A 19,898-nucleotide genomic window follows, 5' to 3' on the forward strand; every position below is an offset into this window, starting at 1 on the left:
TCATAGTTTCAGGGAAATATATGCAGATCCTTCCAAAGGGGTAAATCACTTTATCAAGTTGAAATTGTTCATCTTTGTATATTTGGACACATATAATTTATAAGTTCTATTCTACCAACTCATTTACAGTACTGGGCAAAGAGAGGCCATCATTAGATTTGTTGTTGAAATAAAAACCACAACAGCTAATACTGGTTAAAGTGACCTCCTTTGCACTTATTTAAGTTTCTTCTTTGAGAGAGTGGAAGTAGTCTAGAAAGGACCTGGCTGAGCATCTGGCATCTTCATCTGGATGCCACTTTGATCCTTTTGCTCTGTGCGTAAGTTTGATCAGGAATGGTCTTTGTGGAAGGATAGGATATATATATGATGAATATATGATTCTACTATAAATGTTATACATATAGTATAGGTAACATTTTACAGTTTTTTTGTCTAATTAGACTGTGGATATTTATTGCAATCTGTCTATATGGGGTCATGCAGTTATAGGAAACAGTTATGTTTGTTTTGCAAACTAAAAATATTTATTTTACGCACAGTCTGTAGACATTTCGATATCATTTGTACTACTAAGAACATTTTTGAAACAGTATAGGTTGATAACCAAAGCAACACAAATATTTAGCTAGAATCAAAATGAAATCTCACATGCTTTATTATAACGGTATATACAGTAAATTTAAAACACTTGTGTGGTGATGCAAAACTCATCAATTCCTTGAAAATCGCACCCTGACTGAAACAAATAATTCACTTAATAAATTAAATATTCACTCCTTTTTGTCATTAATTTACTCTAATTGAAAATGTAATGGAAATAATTTATCCCAACTAACAACCTGTACAAACTGTAAGGAAATTTACTATGATTTATTTAACATATTTAAAACATATTTAACATATTTAAAAATTGTACCACCATAGTCCAAAAACAAGTTCATGACTAACAGAACATGCACCACAACCTGGTATTGTAACTGTAGGACTGACTGGTTTTTCGAGTTGTGGTTGTACATGCACTCACAGCAAGATCATGTCTACTTCAGTGGGCATGAAAAGGAAATTCCCTTGAATAGCTTGCACAGGTGTGTGTTCATTAATTCTGCTCAAGAGCATAGGCAGTGTACAGTATGTTCAATGATGCTGCATGAACTGGCTCTGTGTGTGTGTGTTAGTGTGTGTGTCCAAAGCTAGGCTCCATCATAAAACTTGATATAGTAGGATATCTGAGCTTTAATGTTCTGTCTGGATAAAATATATTCTGAGACACAGAGCACAAAGGATTTGACTTTCTGGAGATAGCGAGCAGTTACTTGACTCAGTGGTCTCTCATATCACAGATGTTTTGTTGATTGAAGGCCACAGATTTGGCGCCATCAGAAATGTCTTCCTTTTTCTCACTACTGCTTTTAGTTACCTGCACAACCTGAACTCACACCTTCCATACACATACTAATGCACATACTATATAAACCACAAGGCCCATTGGTTTTATTCTTCCCTTTATAAGACTCATAATTTCTGAATATTTCTAGTCTTTTTTTTAAAGAAAAACTTTCGAAAAACTGCTAATGATCCTAATGATTCTCAGTGACCAAAGGTTTAAAATGTTGGCCATTTGCTTGACTGCCATGCAATGAGAAGATATGTGCGTGCAAAAACATTTACACACAAGTAGTTCCCCACATGAATGACTGCCTGTTCACTGAATGAAAATATGTCAGTGCTTCAGTTTAGTCTGCACATTTTTCTTTCATTTTATTTGTGTGGCATGTCCACAACCAGAGCCTAAACCTGTTCACCTCTGACTAAAAGACTAAAATGTGACCTTGGCAGTAGGAGTTCTGCTTAATGACAGTTCTATAATTGAACACGAAATTGAGCTTAAAAAATTATTAAACTGATTTTGGTAAAAAATGACATTGTTATAGCACATTGGTAAATAACTAAGTGCTTAGTTTCCATGGATTTACTTTAATACTTGCATATTATTCATCTTGTACTTTGTACTTTTAGTTTTCAGTATTCTTTTACGTCACTACATGTAAATCACATCCTACTTTTCACGCTACGTATGATGAATTTGTAATTTACAAATAATTAAAGAACACAAAGAAAAAAGTATATCTAAAATTTACTCTGCAATATGACCTACAAACCAGTATGCTATTACACAAGAATAGATTAGAGTAATAGTTTATGTAAAATGTGTCATTTTTTTCCAGGATGTCTTGTATAATTAGTCGATGATGATTACTCCAGGACTAATAGTATTTATGTAGGACGTATTTTCATTGTTATACTAAATAATTTATAATTAAACGCTTTGCACCAATTAATTGCACAGATTGACCCAAGGATGTCGCTATAAGGCATCTGTTGATTTGCTTGGTTATGTGAAATCGGAGGGGGGGGCGATGACCGATGCATCTCATATTTTCAGAATCGCTTTGATCAGCATACGATGAGCAGATATATCACGAAGTTTTAAGGTAGGGCAGCAACCGCTCTCACACACAAATCACAGCACGACATTGTCATTACTGTTGGACATTGAACTTTGCATTAGGGCTGGTCATTAGGACAAAGGCTCGTTTTTACTGATATTTTGAATGCATTTATTACCTTCATTTACTTATCATGTTGAGGATATTTTTAAAGTGTTGTTTAAACACGCAAGCGCTCACATAACTTTATTTTAGTATATCCTCCAGTGGGCGGGACTGGGATCAGCGGCTGCAGTAAAGTCTTCATGCAGTCCGCATCTGTCGCTACGTTTGGATCATCGCTCAGTGAGACGCAGATGTAAAATGTGAGGCGCGTAGGCTGGATCAGGATCTGTCTCTTAGCGGGCTGTGTCTGAAACATACACATCTCTTTGGGCAAGTCTTTGGATTGTAGGTTCTTATATCTCGTCGGCTGAAGCCTCTTTTCCACGTTTCCTTTTGGATTCGTCTGACTTTATAGCACGGAAAAAGGGGTAAGTTTGCAGATTTTTGTTTTCGCAAAAAGTGCTTCGTTACCTGAAACGATACTCTTTACGTCCCGGTTGGTAACGTACAGATTGAACGTTACCCCGACGGTAACTTAGCTAACGTTAAGAGTAAAGGCTGGAAAATGAGAAACTCCTAAATGTTCGTATGCAAAGTGATTTCCTTTTTAAGTTTCTCTGGCTTCTTTATAACTTCACTTGCTGTAATTTACCTTACAACCTGATAAACATATGGACGAAACATTTATTCCCATTCAGTGTGTTTCAGTAATGCATGTATTAAGTTTCCCCGAATCATAACTTGTTCGTCATTTTAGTTCAAGCTTCATTTCATCTATTTTAAGAGGATGACATTTTCATTGGTATTAATATTGTGCGAAGCTGTGTGGTAAGTAAAAAAGCTACTCTGCGTTAATGAAGTTTCATTGCGGAATGATGAAGCTTGTGTTGACATTATCAAATAAATTTGACTTGGACCCATTTTTATCATTTTTGTCGAGGGACGTAAGACCTCTGTGTTAATGTCTTGAATGTGAGATGGTAAGGATTCTTCATGTGTATTAAGTGAACTTACAGCACTTAAATTAGAGATTCTGGATGTTTTAGGTTTGGGCAACATAGCTTATTCACAGTAGTCTAACAAGGCAAGGCGCTTCTTTTGTTTAATCAACTTTCCACATCTTAATGTCTGGTTGACTACTATGTCAATGTCTCCGGGGACTTGATGCAACTTAGACTGGTTAAAGGGGCAAATCATGTTGGTGTCCACATAATTATTCTGTGTCCATCTAAGTATTCTCATGTTGAGGCTTGAATCGTTTTGCTTGCTTCCTGCGTCAGTGCAGAGGTTAGCCCGGCAGACGGGAACATTGATGAGGATGTGTGCTGACAGCTGAGTGGGGCAGGAAAAGATGCTCCATGACTGACTGGACTAAGGTGTTCAAAGCACCATATGCTCCTTTTTTTACATCTTGCTGCTAAGCATTCAGGCCAGCCTCACGAGTCACACTATGTTCCTCTCCCTTTCAAATAAGGAAGTGTTGTGTCTGCATTGAATGCGAATATCTGATCCTTTACACATTGGGTTAAATATGTTGGTGTATTCTGAAGGCAATCATTATTATGAGTTTTATATTAACCTAAAAAAGCAGAAGAATGGCCTGTGGGTATCACATTATAGAGTTTAACAGTTTGTTGTATATTACCACATAGATGACGGTAATGGGGTAGAGATTCGCACAGAGAAAGCAGCCCTTAGCAATCCTGGCACCTAGAGTAGATTTTTTCTCTCTCTAGGTTCTCTAGGTTATTCTCTGAAAATATTGAGAGAATATTATTTAAGAATGTTTGTTACAAATATGATGATGATGTCATTTTTCTTTGCGTTATGACTTATAATTATGACCTCATTACTACTGTATAACTATGTCATAGTTATGATAATCTTTCTCATTTACTGGGATCACAATTTCTTTGATAATTTGTGATTTTTCTCATTCTAGCATACTCTTTGCCATTTAAATACTTAATTTGCTCCTCTCCACTTCTAATTTACAGGTAAACAATACTGGTTTCTTTAAGAGCAAGAGTCTATACAGAGATTTCTTTCTCTTAGACTGTAATCTTTTGTATTATCTTTTTGCCTAAGTAGTGCCATATCTAGGTTTCTATGGTTCTTTGTTGAAATTATGCTTAGGTGAAGGTTAGTTAACTGATGACACACAGCCTTGTCTCTGTTACAGAGCATGTAACATCAGAGACATGAATCTTGGGAAAGTAGGTTACTGGGCCATGTCCTGCAAGCTTAAATTGAACGCTAGTCTGAATATTGCTAGAGCTGCTTAGTGTGACTCGGCATGCACAAATGATGTAGGTCTGTGTAGCAGCAAAGGGATCGTTTTTGTCCTCTGTCGCTTTAAGAAAACGGAACGGTGCTCCACATTGAGTGAATGTAGATGTCCACACGTTGATTCATCTCAATCACACATGAAATGAAGTGAAATCTGACAACAGTATGTATGTAGAGAATATTTACATGATGCTTGCTTTATAAAAAGTCTGGTAGCTAACATACAGTATGTATACAGTACAGTTAGCATAAGGCTGTACCTAACATTACTACTCACCTCATAAACCTTCCTTTATGATTGGGAGAAAGGTATACAGTAGATATTGAAGATATTATTTATCTTTTATTATTAATCTTTTTGACACTGTGGTGGTGCAGCCACCACCACCACAACATCCAACTCAGCCCTATAAACCGGTATTGATTGGAATCAAAGTGGTGTTATGGCTGCTGTACTGTTCACCACATCTGCAACTTCTTTTCCTTTAGTGGATTCCCTGAGATATTTAGGGGACAGCTGATGAAGCGGTAGGTTTCACATGGGAACACCTGGGGAAAGTGTATAGCTCTTAAATGATTTATAGTACTCCAGTTACTAGAGTTTTACTTGTGAAATTGTATTTGTTTTTAATGCTCTTGACATACAAACAACCCCCCCAACGTATCATTTTGGTATCTATGTTTTGGAATGCATTAAAAAAAAACTACAGCAGGTTGTGATCAGCTTTGTTTTGTCAAACTCGTCCAATTAACAAAGGCAAGAACATCTTTCTTTACCTGACAGTGCTGCATCACCCTTTCTGTAGTCTTAGTAAAGTCTGTATGGTAGGCTTGGTATACCTTGGCAATATTTTTAAATGGGTGTAAATCTTTTTTAACATGTTATGCTTTTAATGAGTCCTTAAAGCCCTCAAAGTGAAGCAACTCTAAAGAGACAGACATGCCTGGTTATGTGGATTATTAACATCAAACATGGAGATTGTTTTTTCTACCTTACTGCACTATATAGATGGCTGCCTCTGTGACCTGGGCTACTCTGGACTAGTATAGCTATGCTGCCCATGACTCTTGATACTATGACTGGTATTCATGTCACCCCCTTTAACCTTGTAGCTATGACAGATAAAATGTTCAGCTCTGGTTATATAACTGCCTCCACAGACGTCATCGCCCTTGCTGCTGCGGTTGCTGCTCCAAAGCACACAGTCATTGTCCTTAGTAGCTTCAGGATCAGACCCACTGGTGCATAGTTAAGACATTTAGCTCTTTCGTATCCTTCTAGCATCTAAGACCTATGAAATTTGTTTCATTTGTAGCGTGAAATGAGTGGTAATACCAGATAAACGTCTAAACATCATATCTGAAACCTTTTGAATAATACTGCAGAACTACACAAGGATCTCCATTAAGAAAAAATGATGCCACTCACCTGAAATTATCTAAGCAGTTTTTAAGGTAGTTTTTCTTATTCAAAAGAGTTAATATCTATTCTGTGTAAGTGAGCTTTATTAATACAGCCACTATTTGAGTGCTAAATTGTCTGCTGTAGAGTTTGTTCCCTTTTGTCTATGAATCAGTGCTTTTTTTGTCTATTGTATGTAGTTCATTCACAGCTTTTAAGTCTAGCTTTTATCCTTCTTTTATGATAGAAGGTCACTGTCAAGACTGGGGCGGGGCTATACATTGTGTTTCAGATTTAAAAAATGCTTTCACAATATGTGTAGGCCCAGCCCTTGTGACCTAGATGTGATTCAGATATTTAGCTTAAGGTGTTGGCTGCAAGTGCATTACACCACAGTTTGCTTTGTGGAGTGAAATACATAACGCAGAGTAAGACCATAAACATACATTACAGGTTTGATGTCTGAAATGAAAATGATTCCTTAGTGCTTTAATGTTCAGTGGCTCCCCCCCCGCCCCACCGAATGCTCTTGATACACACAAATGCTCCTGAAACACTATAACTTCTTGTCAGACTGGGTCCAGAAAACAGAAACTTAACTTACAGAAACCATAAACAGAAACTTGAATTTATTAATCCAACTGGCATGGCATGTAAAGTCCAGTGTATAGTTATTTCCTTTGGATTTCTGGATTTAATTTTTACCTTCTATTTGATTATTTTGTTAAAAGGATTTTTAAGAGGCCACAAAAGTGTGTTGGGAATCATTGGGGCAAATCTATACATCTAGGTAAAAGGACAAGGTATTTTACAGAGTTGGAGATAATTTAAAGGTTTTGCCCGAGGACACATCAGAAGGATGAATAATTCATTATCACAGTTAAGTGTAGTTTTTACACTCACTACTACAGTCTGCATCACTGTTAGTAGGAGGAGTTATCCTAAATAATGTGTGCGCACACAGGTCCACCCACAAGTAGCCAAAGTAGCACAGTATCACAGTATTTTAAATCAGGCATGAGTGTGTCAGTGAATGTGAAAATTAGTCAGTTATTATTTTTTCCAGATGAGTAATGATCCAACCTTTTATTATTAAAAATGTAGATGTTATTAGCCTACTTTCTCTTAGTAAGAGATCAATTAACATTATGTGTCATTTTTTTCAGTGAATAGGTCCTCAGGTGAAAAAGGATGCCATCTATATGTGACGTTGTCACCTTAATTAGGCTATGGTACCTTTAAAAATAGGCTATATGAAAAATATAGTTTATGTATGAAATCATTCAGTCTGAAAATGGAAAATGTCAGCAGCCCTTATATTTTTAGTTATTTTTAGTTATATTATAAATTATACTAAATGGATATTTGATCAAATTCAGATTTTTGTTTACCTGTTTCAGCAAAGAGATGAATGCTTTTCATTACAAGCTGTCATTGTTATCGAAATCTGAATGCAATAAGAGAGAGATTTGTGCTTTCAGGGGAAGCTTTGGAAACATGGACGACAGCATTTTGTAACAAGGAAAATGAAATAGCAATAGATAGGAATGGAGACATGCAGTCATTTTTTCCATAGACCGCTTGTGAAGAGCTATTTGAGTTCAGAGCCTGTGCACAGGAGAGTGGCTTGTTGTGGTTTCAAACACTTACTGATGACATTATTCTGGTTTGCTCAAAATGTTTTTTTGGGAGCACGAATCACTACCCTTCCATAGCCAAGAGTTTAATAACAGATGTAACCAAGAATCTGAGCTTGAGGCAGCGACACAAAGAAAAAAATGCATTGCCCTTTCCACCCATGCCCCAGAACTGTGACCCACATATTTGCTCACACACTGCCTTAGGTAATTGCATCTTTTCCTGAGCAGCAGCAGACAATAATAGGCCTGAAATAATTTGGTGATTCATTTGGAATTGTTAAAAGAATATAATTATGAGAAAATTTGAGAGTAGATCTACCTGGTGAAAGGATGTTTGTTTTATAGGCCTGCTTTCTCATTAACAGGATGCAGCCACCCACAGTGGGGCTGTGCTATGTGGTGAATGGTGTAATTACACATAATAAAGGCACTATGGAAAAAGTATCAACAAATCCTTGACCAAAAAAGCCACACAAAGTAAACGTAGAATAGTTGAGATACCTACATGGAATGTACTTTTAGATCTTGACTGAGCCCACTAAATATTACAAGTTAAAGTTCCAATGAATCAGTCATTTGTCATAATTTGTATATGTTTACCCTATAATGTAATAATCTCCATTAATTTCTATGAAAATACAACCCCAATTCAAAAAAGTTGGCTATAAAGCATTTTTCCATTTTATCTTTACACTTCTATAGGCCCTATTCAAAAAAAGTTGGGACAAAGTGTTAAACATAAATAAAAACAGAATGCATTACTTAGTAAATCTAATCAAATAATATTTTGTGTACAATAGAACATAAACAACATATCAAATGTTGAAACTGAGACATTTTACCATTTCATGGAAAATATTAGCTCATTTTAAATTTGATGGCAGCAACACCTCTCAAAAAAGTTGGAACAGGGGCAACAAAAGGCTGGAAATGTAATTGCTGCAAATCAAAAACAAATGGAGGAGGATTTTAAAAAGAATTATGTCAATTGGCAACAGGTCAGTAACATGACTGGGTATAAAAGGAGCATTTCAGAGAGGCCGAGCCTCTTGAATGTAAAGATGCCACGATGCCACAAAGATCACACCATATACAGTATATAAGATGATCAAAAGATTCAGAGAATCAGGAGGCATCTCTGTGCGCAAAGGATAAGGCTGAAGGTCAAAACTGGATCCACGTGATCCTTGGGCCCTCTGGACGCATGTGATCCTCGGTCCCTCAGGCAGCAGTGCATAAAAACAGGCAGGATTCTCTACTGGACATCACTGCATGGGCTTAGGAACACTTCCAGAAATCCCTGTCTGTGAACACAGTTCGCTGTGCAATTTACAAATGTTAGTTAAAGCTGTATCATGCAAAGAAGAAGCCATATGTGAATACGATCCAGAAACGCTGCTGTGTTTTCTAGGCCAAATGTCATTTAAAATGGTATAGTATAAAATTGTTCTGTGGTCAGGTAATTCAAAATTGGAAATCCCTTTTGGAAACCATGCAGGCCATGTCCTGTGGACTAAAGAGGAGAGGGACGATCCAGCTTGATACCAGTGGACAGTTCAAAATCCTGTATCTCTGATAGTATGGGGGTGCATTAGTGCCTATGACATGGGCAGCTTACACATCTGAAAAGGCACCATCAATGCTGAAAAATATTTCATATTTCAGCAAGACAAAGCTAAACCACATACAGCATCCATCACAGCAGCATGGCTTTGCAGGAGAAGGGTGCGGGTGCTGAACTGGCCTGCCTGCAGTCCAGACCTTTCACCAACAGAAATCATTTGGTGCATCATAAAACAAAAAATCCTGCAACAGGGCCCAAAGGCCCAGCACTGCTGAGCAGCTAGAGTCCTGGATCAGACAAAAATGGATCCACATTCCTCTTCTAAAACTCCAGCAACTGCTCTAAATTTACAAACAGTTGTTCAAGGAAGAGGGGATGCTACACATCAGCCTGTTCCAACTTTTTTGAGATGTGTTGCTGCAATCAAATTCAAAATGAGCTAATATTTTCCATGAAACTAAAATTTCAACATCTGATATGTTGTTTATTTTGTATTGTGAATAAAATATGGGTTGATGATATTTGCAAAGTCCCAAGTTTTTTTTAATTGGGTTCTAGAAGTGCTAAATTTGTAAAGATAAAATGGAAAAATTAGCTAGAGAGAGAAAACTAGCTACAGAGAAACAATGTTACAGTAAATTAACTAATATTTTACTTCATAAAAAGATTGACTAATTGATTATTTGAAAACTAATTGCACAACAAAAAAGACATAATTGAAGTACATCATTGAAGTTGTTCACGCATGGTGTGGTTTTGAAGAGCATGGGGAGAGGGCATGTGTTTGTTCTGTAGTGCACAGCAGGTGAGGATGTGCTAACCTGCATTGTGACAGGATTGTCCAGTGTGTGGAGCTCAGTGAGTGAGAGGGTTCAGCTGTTGCCCAGGGGAGGATTAGTGTGAAGCTGCTGTTTGGTTGAGATGTACAACACTTGTGGGAAAACACTGCTGAGGAGAGGCATGATAATTTGTTTCTTTACTGGCTAGTGCCTTTTTCCATTGATTCTTCAATGGAAGAAAATGGAGTTTGGGGTGCGAAATGCCCTAAATAGCCCGTTCTGTGACTTGTTTTCCCCATTTCATTTCTCGTTTTACATTACCTGCTGTTGGATGTGGTCTGAGGTTGTACCCAGCGGTTCTGAATTTGTACTGAATGTCCTTGACCTGAACATTTTGTAACTTAAAATCAGCCAGCACCAAGAATGGACAAAGGAATGGTGATGTAGAAAACATGCTGTAATGTTCATATCCTACAGAGAAGACAAAGCTGAAGAGTTTGAAACATTCAGCATCGTAAATCTTTCCATAGGTAGGAATATATTCAGATTTCTATACAGTATAATGCTTTATTTATCTCATCTCAAAGAGCCTATGAGATTATTAACTTGTTATTCTTATTATATTTATATTACGTTATATTTTATATCCCAATCAGTTATTAGTTTAAAGCTGCATCGATAAATAACTCTCTATCCTTTCTTTTAGCCTGCATCTCTGCTGTAACAGTATGTTAAGAGGAAGCTTAGGTTGTTGTAATAAGGAAAACATTCAACAAGAGAGGTTGTCTGCCACTTTATTAATATTCATCAGACTAATAAATGGGTCTCTGAGGTGCATTTGAAAAATCTCCTAGACCTGAAGAAAATGGAAACCAGTGGCTTGATGGACATAGCTGCCTTAGTTGAGGGAAAGTAGACACCACACATTGTTACCATGGGAACACGGAGTGAACAGCAGTGCCACTGTCTAATTAATGACAGTCAGTGCCTCAGCAGAGGGCCACAATCACAATCATCAATACCAGTATCACAAATGTAGCTAGAGGTGATAGGGCTTAATGTCTGAGTAATTATCAAAATAATCCCGTTTTCACTGATGTAAAGACAGGCAGTTTGGACTAAAGGACAGGATGTAAAGACCACAACAGTAAGCATTTATCATGTAGTGAGGTCTGCTTATGAGCACTAAATGTCATCTCATTATTCAATAGCGTGACCTACATTAAAGAGCGGAACTAATGTCTATGTAGGCGGATGGTGAATTATGCAGTAAAATGTGGGACATCTTTATAAATCTTAGATGTCTCACACTTATTGGTTGTGGGCATATCAACAATTTAGTTCAGGATGAGTGTGTATCATCATTGTGACATTGTTCACTTTCTTAGTAGTGTTTTAGTACCATATGTATACCGTCTGCATTGTGCACTGGCAATAATTTTCCTGTTATTTTTCATAAGAAGTGGCATTTATACTTGTAATAATAAGTCATCTAACCTTTTAGGAGTAGTAGTAAGAGTTCTTATATAGTTACCTTGATAGTTACCAGCTACCTCTGATCTGTTTGTAGCTTGTTAGTTTTGTCTTTCGTTTATTTTATTGAAGCAGTGTGTATTACATCTGTCTGTATGTGTTGTAGCTCAACAAAATTAACAATTATTGCATTTCTTGCCCTTAAAAATGCCAGTGCTCTCGTGTCAACTTCTCAATTTCCAGATCTGATCCTATTGCAATATAAACCTCGTCAGCTATTGTTGTCTTAGTCTGTGTAGCTTTATGATAAAAATTTTGTTCAAGAGGCTAACAATTTTTTTATTTAGTAAATGGTCTGCACTTAAATAGCACTTTGCACTGCTTCTCATTCTCCCATTCCCCCACTCACAATCACACACACACACACACACCAATACGGGAGCTGCTATGCAGCTGGACTCACCGGGAGCTACTAAGTTGGGGTTTAGTGTCTTGCTCAAGGACATTTAGACATGTGACCAAAGGAACAGGGGATCGAACCAACAATTGGTAGAAACCCGCTGTACTTCCTGTACCTGCTTTATTATACCTTTAGATATTATACAAAAGCAACCATTACAGTTCACTGTAATCCAAACATAATATGTATAACATATATCAATTAATTATACTTGCTTTTTCTTGAGGATCGTGGAAAAGTAAACCAGTCCCAGCTGAATTTAGCCAAGAGGCACACTTCACCCTTGACAAGCTACAAAAAGCGAACATGTAGACAACCATATGCGCTCCAATTCATGCCTCTTGGCAATTTACGCTCACATGTAACTTGGGAGTAAACTGGACAACAAATGTACTTTTTGCTAGATAGTACACCCTCTTAAGTTTTCACACTTGACTGAAGTAATTTACCATTTAATATTATTATGCTTTAAAAGTATATAAAACTTAAAATGTAATTTTAATTAATAAATATAATGAAATTATTTATTATCAATTATTTATTTATAATTAACATTTACTCATCAGAAATCGTACTATTACCCTGGGGTTGAGCCTCAGGGTGACAGTGGGTCCTAGGCCACCATTAGATTTATTTGTTTTAGCATTGCAATGATAACCATTACCTTACCATTACACAACTAGAAAATAGAGGAAATACATATATACACAGTATTAAAAACACAAAAATATTATACCTCCCCATCTTGCACTTAGCATGTCTTGAAATATCTCTGGCCAAAAATAGAACTGGAAGAGCAAGAAAAATATAGAAATTTGATAAGTAGTTTGTCAGAGTTACTTCTTTGAGAAACTGGGGAGTCCAGCAAGATCTGGCAGCAGCATCTGGATACCAAGTTGATCCTTCCACAGTCCAAAAAAGCTTGATCAGGAATTGCCTTTGTGAAAGGAATGAGAATTTTTGGAATGAGAACAGGGCAGAAACGATTGGAGTGGACATCTCTGTAAAAGTAAATTTTCTGGTTCAATGGGTTTTAATTAATTATGCCATTCCTTATTAAAAAAAGCATCTGATTAGAAACAGTTTAATTTTAAGCTTCTCTTCAGGCCATTCACATTTTTAAGCATGACAGTGTTACCAAGCACAATGCTCATGCAATGGAAATATATTTGGAAAAAAAAACTGCTGATATAATGCTGATAGTCATGGATTGACCTCCAAAGAGCCCAGAATTGAATATCACAGAGGCTGTAAGGCATCATCTGGACTGAGAAAGATATAAAAGTCTAATAAAGAAGAGGAGACAGTCTCCCCAAAATAATTCAAAATGAGCAAAAGGAAGTCACACTGAATACTAATTTTACCTGTAGAAGCTACTTTGTTCTAAAAAAAAAGTGTTAGAATTCTCTGCAGATTTCTCTATTTTCTTGTTATATCTTAATAAAGTTACCCAAAAAATAACAAGTATTGTTATTGTTGCAACCTTGCAACTGCAAATCTTTTTTGCACAGTGCTGTATTTTGCTTTTCTTTGTACTGTATGAGAAGAGCCACAATGACCATGTCATTGTTTTTTAAGGTTACTAGAGTTGGAAAAATATATTTTTGTCAATTTTGCTTTATGTACTCCTAGCTACCAATCTGGTATCTGTCATCCCCCTGACTTTCATATATTTTGGACATAAGAGAAACTGGAAAAGCCACTGTGAACACACAGTGGGAACACTTCACATGAAAGGGCTAACATAGTGATATGAATTTGGCCAGTGTAGTGGGGGGCCTCAAGGGGCCTCAGTGGTGTCTGATGGCCATGCTGTGTTTGGTCTGGCTGACCTGTAACACACTTTAAAGGTTTAACCAATGCAGAGCAGTGCAACAAAGATTATCTTTCTCTATTTCTATTCTGTTTCTCTCTTTCTTTACTGTTATTTGTTCACAAACTCCAACATGATGAATAGTTCACCAGATGTAGGAAGTATGTTTTGGCTGCTGGGTTAGAAGTTCAAGGTAGCCCCTTACATGATCAACTGTTACTGTAGTGCCGCTCCAGAACCACAGTAACTGGTTGTGTGTGACTCTTTCTCCATGTCTCATAAGTTGGATAGAGTTGCATCATACTGGTATCATATCATAGCAATATCAGTCATCGGGATCTGGACTACTACAACAGCTGCAGTATGAATCAGCTGTGGGAAAGTGTGACTCATTGCATGAAGGTGGTTGCTTAGACATCAGCTGAAGCAAATCTAGGATTGCTGCAACTATGTGTCTTAAACAAGTGGACATCTGGAAAGAACCTCAAATCATTAAAAGGTGAATAATGAGGACTGGCAGAGCTGGAGGCAGCCGTTTAGTCCGCTTTGACTTTAAAATCATGTTTACAAATTGATTATCTTGGTTGAAACACATTTTCTGTAATTAGTTTAGATATCCTAATGAATTATTTGAATGTCTCTCTTTTTTAAAAGTAATACTGTAAAAATGGCTGTTGAAAACAAACAAGTGGATCCAAAATATTATTAGCAACAGCTAAAAATGTTCAAGTAGCCAAGGGGTGCTTGCAGGCTATTGCTCTCTGTTTCCATTATGTGATTATCTATTTGTCTATAAAAGGCAGATTTGCCAGTTTTCAACTTGCTGTCTATGGCATAAATGCACATTAAGGCTGTTCTGACTACCCTATAATAAAATATTTCTCTGGTTGTAGATGAAAAACTCCTCAAGATGACATCACTAACATGAACCTTATTTTTCTAATGACATAGAAAAATCACAAGCAGTCAACGTTGCTTGGACCGTTCATCTATAAGTCTATTCAAACTAAACACTAAAAGAATTGAAAGAAAGGGAAGCCTTGAGAGGATATAAAAATCACAACATGGAAAGAGTTCTTTGAATGGTGGGGCACTAAGGCTTTATCTGAAATGACCCTAACAGAAGTACCCATATCCTGTCAGAAGCCTCTCAGGCGAAACTTAGCAAATAGTGGCCTGGGGGACAATTTCTTTTAGCTATAAAGACTTACACACAGCGTAGCACCTCAAACTCATACTCTGTAGTGTTTTGTAATGTTCCTGGGATAAATCAGAATGACTGGTTCCTGCATATATAGTATTTTAACGACGCAGCTTTATGGATGCTACTGTTATTGTGTTGCTCAGTTTAGATTGAAATATCAACACATATTTATTAGATGATTTACTGCCACATTTGGTGCAGTCATTACACCTTCCTCTGAATTATTTCTCATAACTTTTATGTGGTGACCAGACATTAGCATTTGGCTCATAGCCACTGCTGTGCCTAAGTGCAGCCCCACAGAGGTGTTAGCTATGTTGTAAACAATTTACAATAAAAGGAAAAACATACAATAATAATAGTAGCAATTATTGGTAAAATAATAAAATAATATAACAATAAACAATTCAATATAGTTTCATTGCATTGCTTAATATTGAAAAAGTTCTAATATAATTTAGGCATTACACAGTTTTAACATGCATACTGTTTTCAACAAGTGTGAAAATGCCCTTGCATTTTGCTGAGAAGCAGACTAGACTGGAAAGCGTCTTGTGGTTTCACATTAATACCCTAACGTCTCCCGATTACAAATCATTCTGTTTAAACATTGTTTTTAATCAGTTGACTACTAAATGATATTCAGCTTGGTCACACAAATAACACATTGTCCACATTGTCACTATACACAAGATTTGTCCAGATTATTTAACTATGCAAATTAGTTAAACGCTCCCTGGTCTCAAGTGTCTCCACCTTCTTATTATCTGAAACTACAAAGTAGATTCTTAAAGTAAACAGATTGTCTTTCATGCTTGCTTTTCATTATTTTTTTATATCTTTAAAGCTCTCAACATGTGGAAATAGGCCTGCATCTGTAGCCATTTGTGTGATAGTTTGACAGAACCAAAACATTTGGTGCGGGGCCAAAAAGAGCCCTTGAAATTAGTCATGCAGACTGCTGACCCACATTTGGGACTTCAGCTGCAGGAAAAGGCAGCCAGGAAGTTGTTAAAAAAAACATAGGAAGTTCATGGGGAAGTACTCGAGTAGAAAAACAAGTCTTTATTTTCTTGCCTTGCTTATAGGAATATCATCTATGTGCATGGCCTTGGTTGTTTCCCTGAGATTTCAATATAACTGGTTTGTAAACTTATAAACAGGGTCAGACAGGCTAATCTGCTCTGTCTTGCCTGCTGGCAGGCACCACATCCTACATGAGATTCACCTTTATACTGTATACTGACAGTACGTGGTGGGTAGCTCCAAGGCCATTTCATATACATTTTAATATTGACAGTCTCCTACTTTTGCCACCTAACATGTATGGATGGATGTACTTCCAAAATGAATGTGGCCTAATAGATGAAATCCCACTTGTCACGCCTCTGTGGTTGATTAGGCTTCACTTCAGACCATTCACAATTTCACACCGTAAGTAAAACATATACTGTCGACAGCCTCCGCCTTACTTTACACTAAATGACATTTACAGTTGCGTTTTGTGTATTAAGCACGGGTTAAAGATTACAATCTGCCCCCTCTGCCCGGTCACTACAGGTTTCTTTCAGTTGTGTTGCACAGCCTCCTGCTTATGCTGAACCCGTCGTTAGCAGAGTATTGAGCTACCGGCTGACCTACTTTCTCCCTTCTCAGCCACTCGGTCCTGTTTACAAGCTACTGCCAGCAGAGGATGTGGAGTACAGTGCCTGGAAAATAGACCGAGACTGCAAAAGACCACGAATGGGACATTTTGCTCGTGTGTTGTAGATAAATGAGGACAGACAGCTCAGCGGCGATTAATAGCAGCGCGTTAATAACTTAAGGCGTTGTTATGCAATTGAACGCGTCCAGTGCTCTCGCCCGCTCAGTCAGACGCCGCCAGTAACACTCAGCTGCTATGCTCTAGTTTAAAATGACTGCATTGCTTAGAGCTAAATGTGGATCTTTACTTCTGCTGGAGACCTGTTTTCAAGGTATGTGAGATTTAAATTTAAGCTTTCAGATTGGCGTCACCCTGACGGAGGAGTGCGAAATGTTGTCATATTGCTGCCCCCTCCCCTCTCTCGCTTCATGTACACTGTGAGATCAAAGTTCAAGAGTGGTCTCTTTCCAGATTAAAGACGAGGTTGTCGACCGCACGATTAGCCCCAATCAAGACCCATTTGTCATTTTCCGAGAGACCCAGACTGTATGTAGGCAGAAATTACGTGCTGTCAAATGCATGAGTGTGTGTACCTATGAGCAGCGCAGCATGTAGTCATCTGTGTGCTCTTGAACGCTGCTTACATGTTTTCAGCTCACTGTCATCAAGTGCCCTGGTTTTAAGGTTGAAATACCCTCCCCACGTTGTACCACTAATGATGACATTTATGGCAAAACATTGAAAGGGTGTTCGTCGCCGGCTCCTCTAAGACGCAAGGTACCAAACATTTTAAATGGCAAAGCAAAATAAATCATTAAATAACTTTTCAGTGGACCTACAGGGCAGGCTGATGTTACATAACCCGGCGGCGTGTCTACAGGTCAAGTCTACAGGTGTTCTCCCAATTCTCAATTCTCTGACTATTTCGCTGTTTTCTTGTACTCAGGGAAATTGTGCCCTTCTCGTTTGCTGATGATATGGACTTCCAATAGTTAAAACCTTATCAAAGGAAAGTGAAGGGGTCACTGAGGAAACTTATTTGTCTTCCCACTGTTTTTTATTCTCAGTTAGCAGCAGAAATGCTTCCTGGTTACTTATCACTAAAGTGGAGCTTTACTTTCACCAGACCTCACAACAGGAAACGTATAAGATGTTTAGAAACATGTTGTTAGACTTTAAATAATGTATGTAGTGTGTTTGCACATATGTATATATTATTTAGATATACTAATACATTGATATGAGCAAATATGATTTCTATATATTCCAAGCTTGACCAAAACCCGTTAGTGTTTACCTGACAGCTTGAGCTGATGCAGGTGGAGGTGGTCAGGCAGTGCAGATAAGCACAAAGCTGTACCCCAGGCTCCCAAGCAGCCTAAATTCATCTGTCAGCATGAGAGCAGCAAAAATCCTGGGAGCTCTCTGGCTAGAATATTGTAGAAATCTTTGGCCAATGTCAGCTTTCGTAAAGATTACAGACTTTTCTCTCACCAGCAGACTAGTACTTGCGTGTGTGTAATAATAAACTCAACTCTGTGAAAAGGCTTAGTGATCTTCTGATAACATTGATACATTAATAGTTCACTCATTTATAATTATAATGGCTTTATTAATTGTTGCTCTTAAATTCATTATGGACGGATGTGGCAAAAATACAGTCTTCAACAACAACAACAGTATTATGGTGTTGATAAACAATTATTGTTTTGTGAGCTTCTAGTCCAGGGACTTAATTGTCCACATTTCCAGTCATATTTGACTGTGCATTTATTTAACGTTATTTGTTTATTATGTACTCTTGTACGTACACTATATGACATTGCAATATGTTGTACTGCTGAACAAGTTAATACTAAATAATGCAGTCATTACATAAAGCTTACTCATGTAACAATGTTTAAAGTTAGTACTCATTTATTTTGCAGGGTTACTTAGGGTTTTGATAAGCAGATGTTGGCTACAACTCTGTTGTACTAATAATAACTACAAGTGACAGAGGTTATTGTCAAAAATTATGGTTAAAATATTATTATTATTATTATTATTATTATTATTATTATTATTATTATTATTATTATTATTATTATTATAGTTATGTGTCAAAAAAATCTGTTGGGGAGCTTTTTGCCTTGGCATTTTTTTGGCTAAACCGGTGTTTGAAAATTCCAGGCAAATTTAAATGTTTTGTCCCAGAAATCCAGTATTGACACAAAGCAGTTATGCTCCTTAATTTGAACTCATGTGCATAATGGCCTAACCTGGGATATTAAAGATTAAAGACATTAGGGTCCAAAATATTTTCATACTGGAATCTCAACCTAACCTATCTACAGTAAAAAGAACACTTGTGTTGACCCATTTATAAATATGCAAAGTAATGGCACAAGTCCTAATTCTGATTGTGGATAGTAAAAAACTATGGACATAGGCTGTTAATAAAAAAGGCCTTTTCCATTAAATCATGAGATTATATAGATTAACGTTAAATGTTTTCTTGGTTTCCGTAGATTGGATTACCCAGAACATAAAACACCTACGGTGCATTCAGAAAGTTCTCTCCCCTCCCCTAGCCTGATACTACAGTTGTTGTAATTTTTTCATATTAATCTACACTCAAATGAAATACATATATACAGTATGTGCATGTTATCAATGTGGAACAAAAACAAAGTGTTAATTCAATCTATACTAGATCACATGTGGCAGACCTTGATTGCAGCATCAGTCCTTGAAGCTAGCAAGTGTTCCTGCCACATCCAAGGGACTGATGTCAAATAGATATTTTGTCTTTGACAACTACATGGGAAATTCTGCTGTCAACTCTACCTTTGCTTTCTATAGTTCTGTAGTTGCTGTTAGTTTACAGTTACTAATGGTATTAAAAATGACCTGTGTGCATAAGAAGTTGATATAATCAAGAGCCAAACATGGGATGATTTGCTAGATAACAATGTAGTATCTCAAAAGGGTTACATTTATTTCATGGCAAAACAGTGTGGCTGCAGCATGCATTTAGGTCTTACCACCAGTGTGGTTGCAAGTCTTAATACCAGTGTATTTGGAAATAGAAA

General features: G+C 37.1%; 1 protein-coding gene across 6 annotated transcripts in view; it reads left to right on the top strand.

The window, feature by feature from the left end:
* The first annotated feature begins 2,527 nt into the window (after positions 1 to 2,527).
* npas2 (neuronal PAS domain protein 2) overlaps positions 2,528 to 19,898 on the top strand; it is a 36,214-nt gene continuing 18,843 nt past the window's right edge. For 3 of the 6 annotated variants that reach the window (XM_067491985.1, XM_067491986.1, XM_067491987.1), the window contains exon 1: positions 16,760 to 17,155. Coding sequence is in view for 1 of the 6 variants with exons in the window: in XM_067491987.1 (XP_067348088.1) it covers positions 17,118 to 17,155 (38 nt within the window). In the remaining 5 variants the exon portion in view is untranslated. Of the gene's footprint in view, positions 2,984 to 16,759; positions 17,156 to 19,898 lie in introns of those variants that run through there. The other 3 variants (XM_067491981.1, XM_067491983.1, XM_067491982.1) reach the window with 2 other exon arrangements.

The sequence above is a fragment of the Channa argus genome, chromosome 22 (assembly GCF_033026475.1).
Source record: "Channa argus isolate prfri chromosome 22, Channa argus male v1.0, whole genome shotgun sequence".
In the NCBI taxonomy this organism is placed as follows: domain Eukaryota; kingdom Metazoa; phylum Chordata; class Actinopteri; order Anabantiformes; family Channidae; genus Channa; species Channa argus.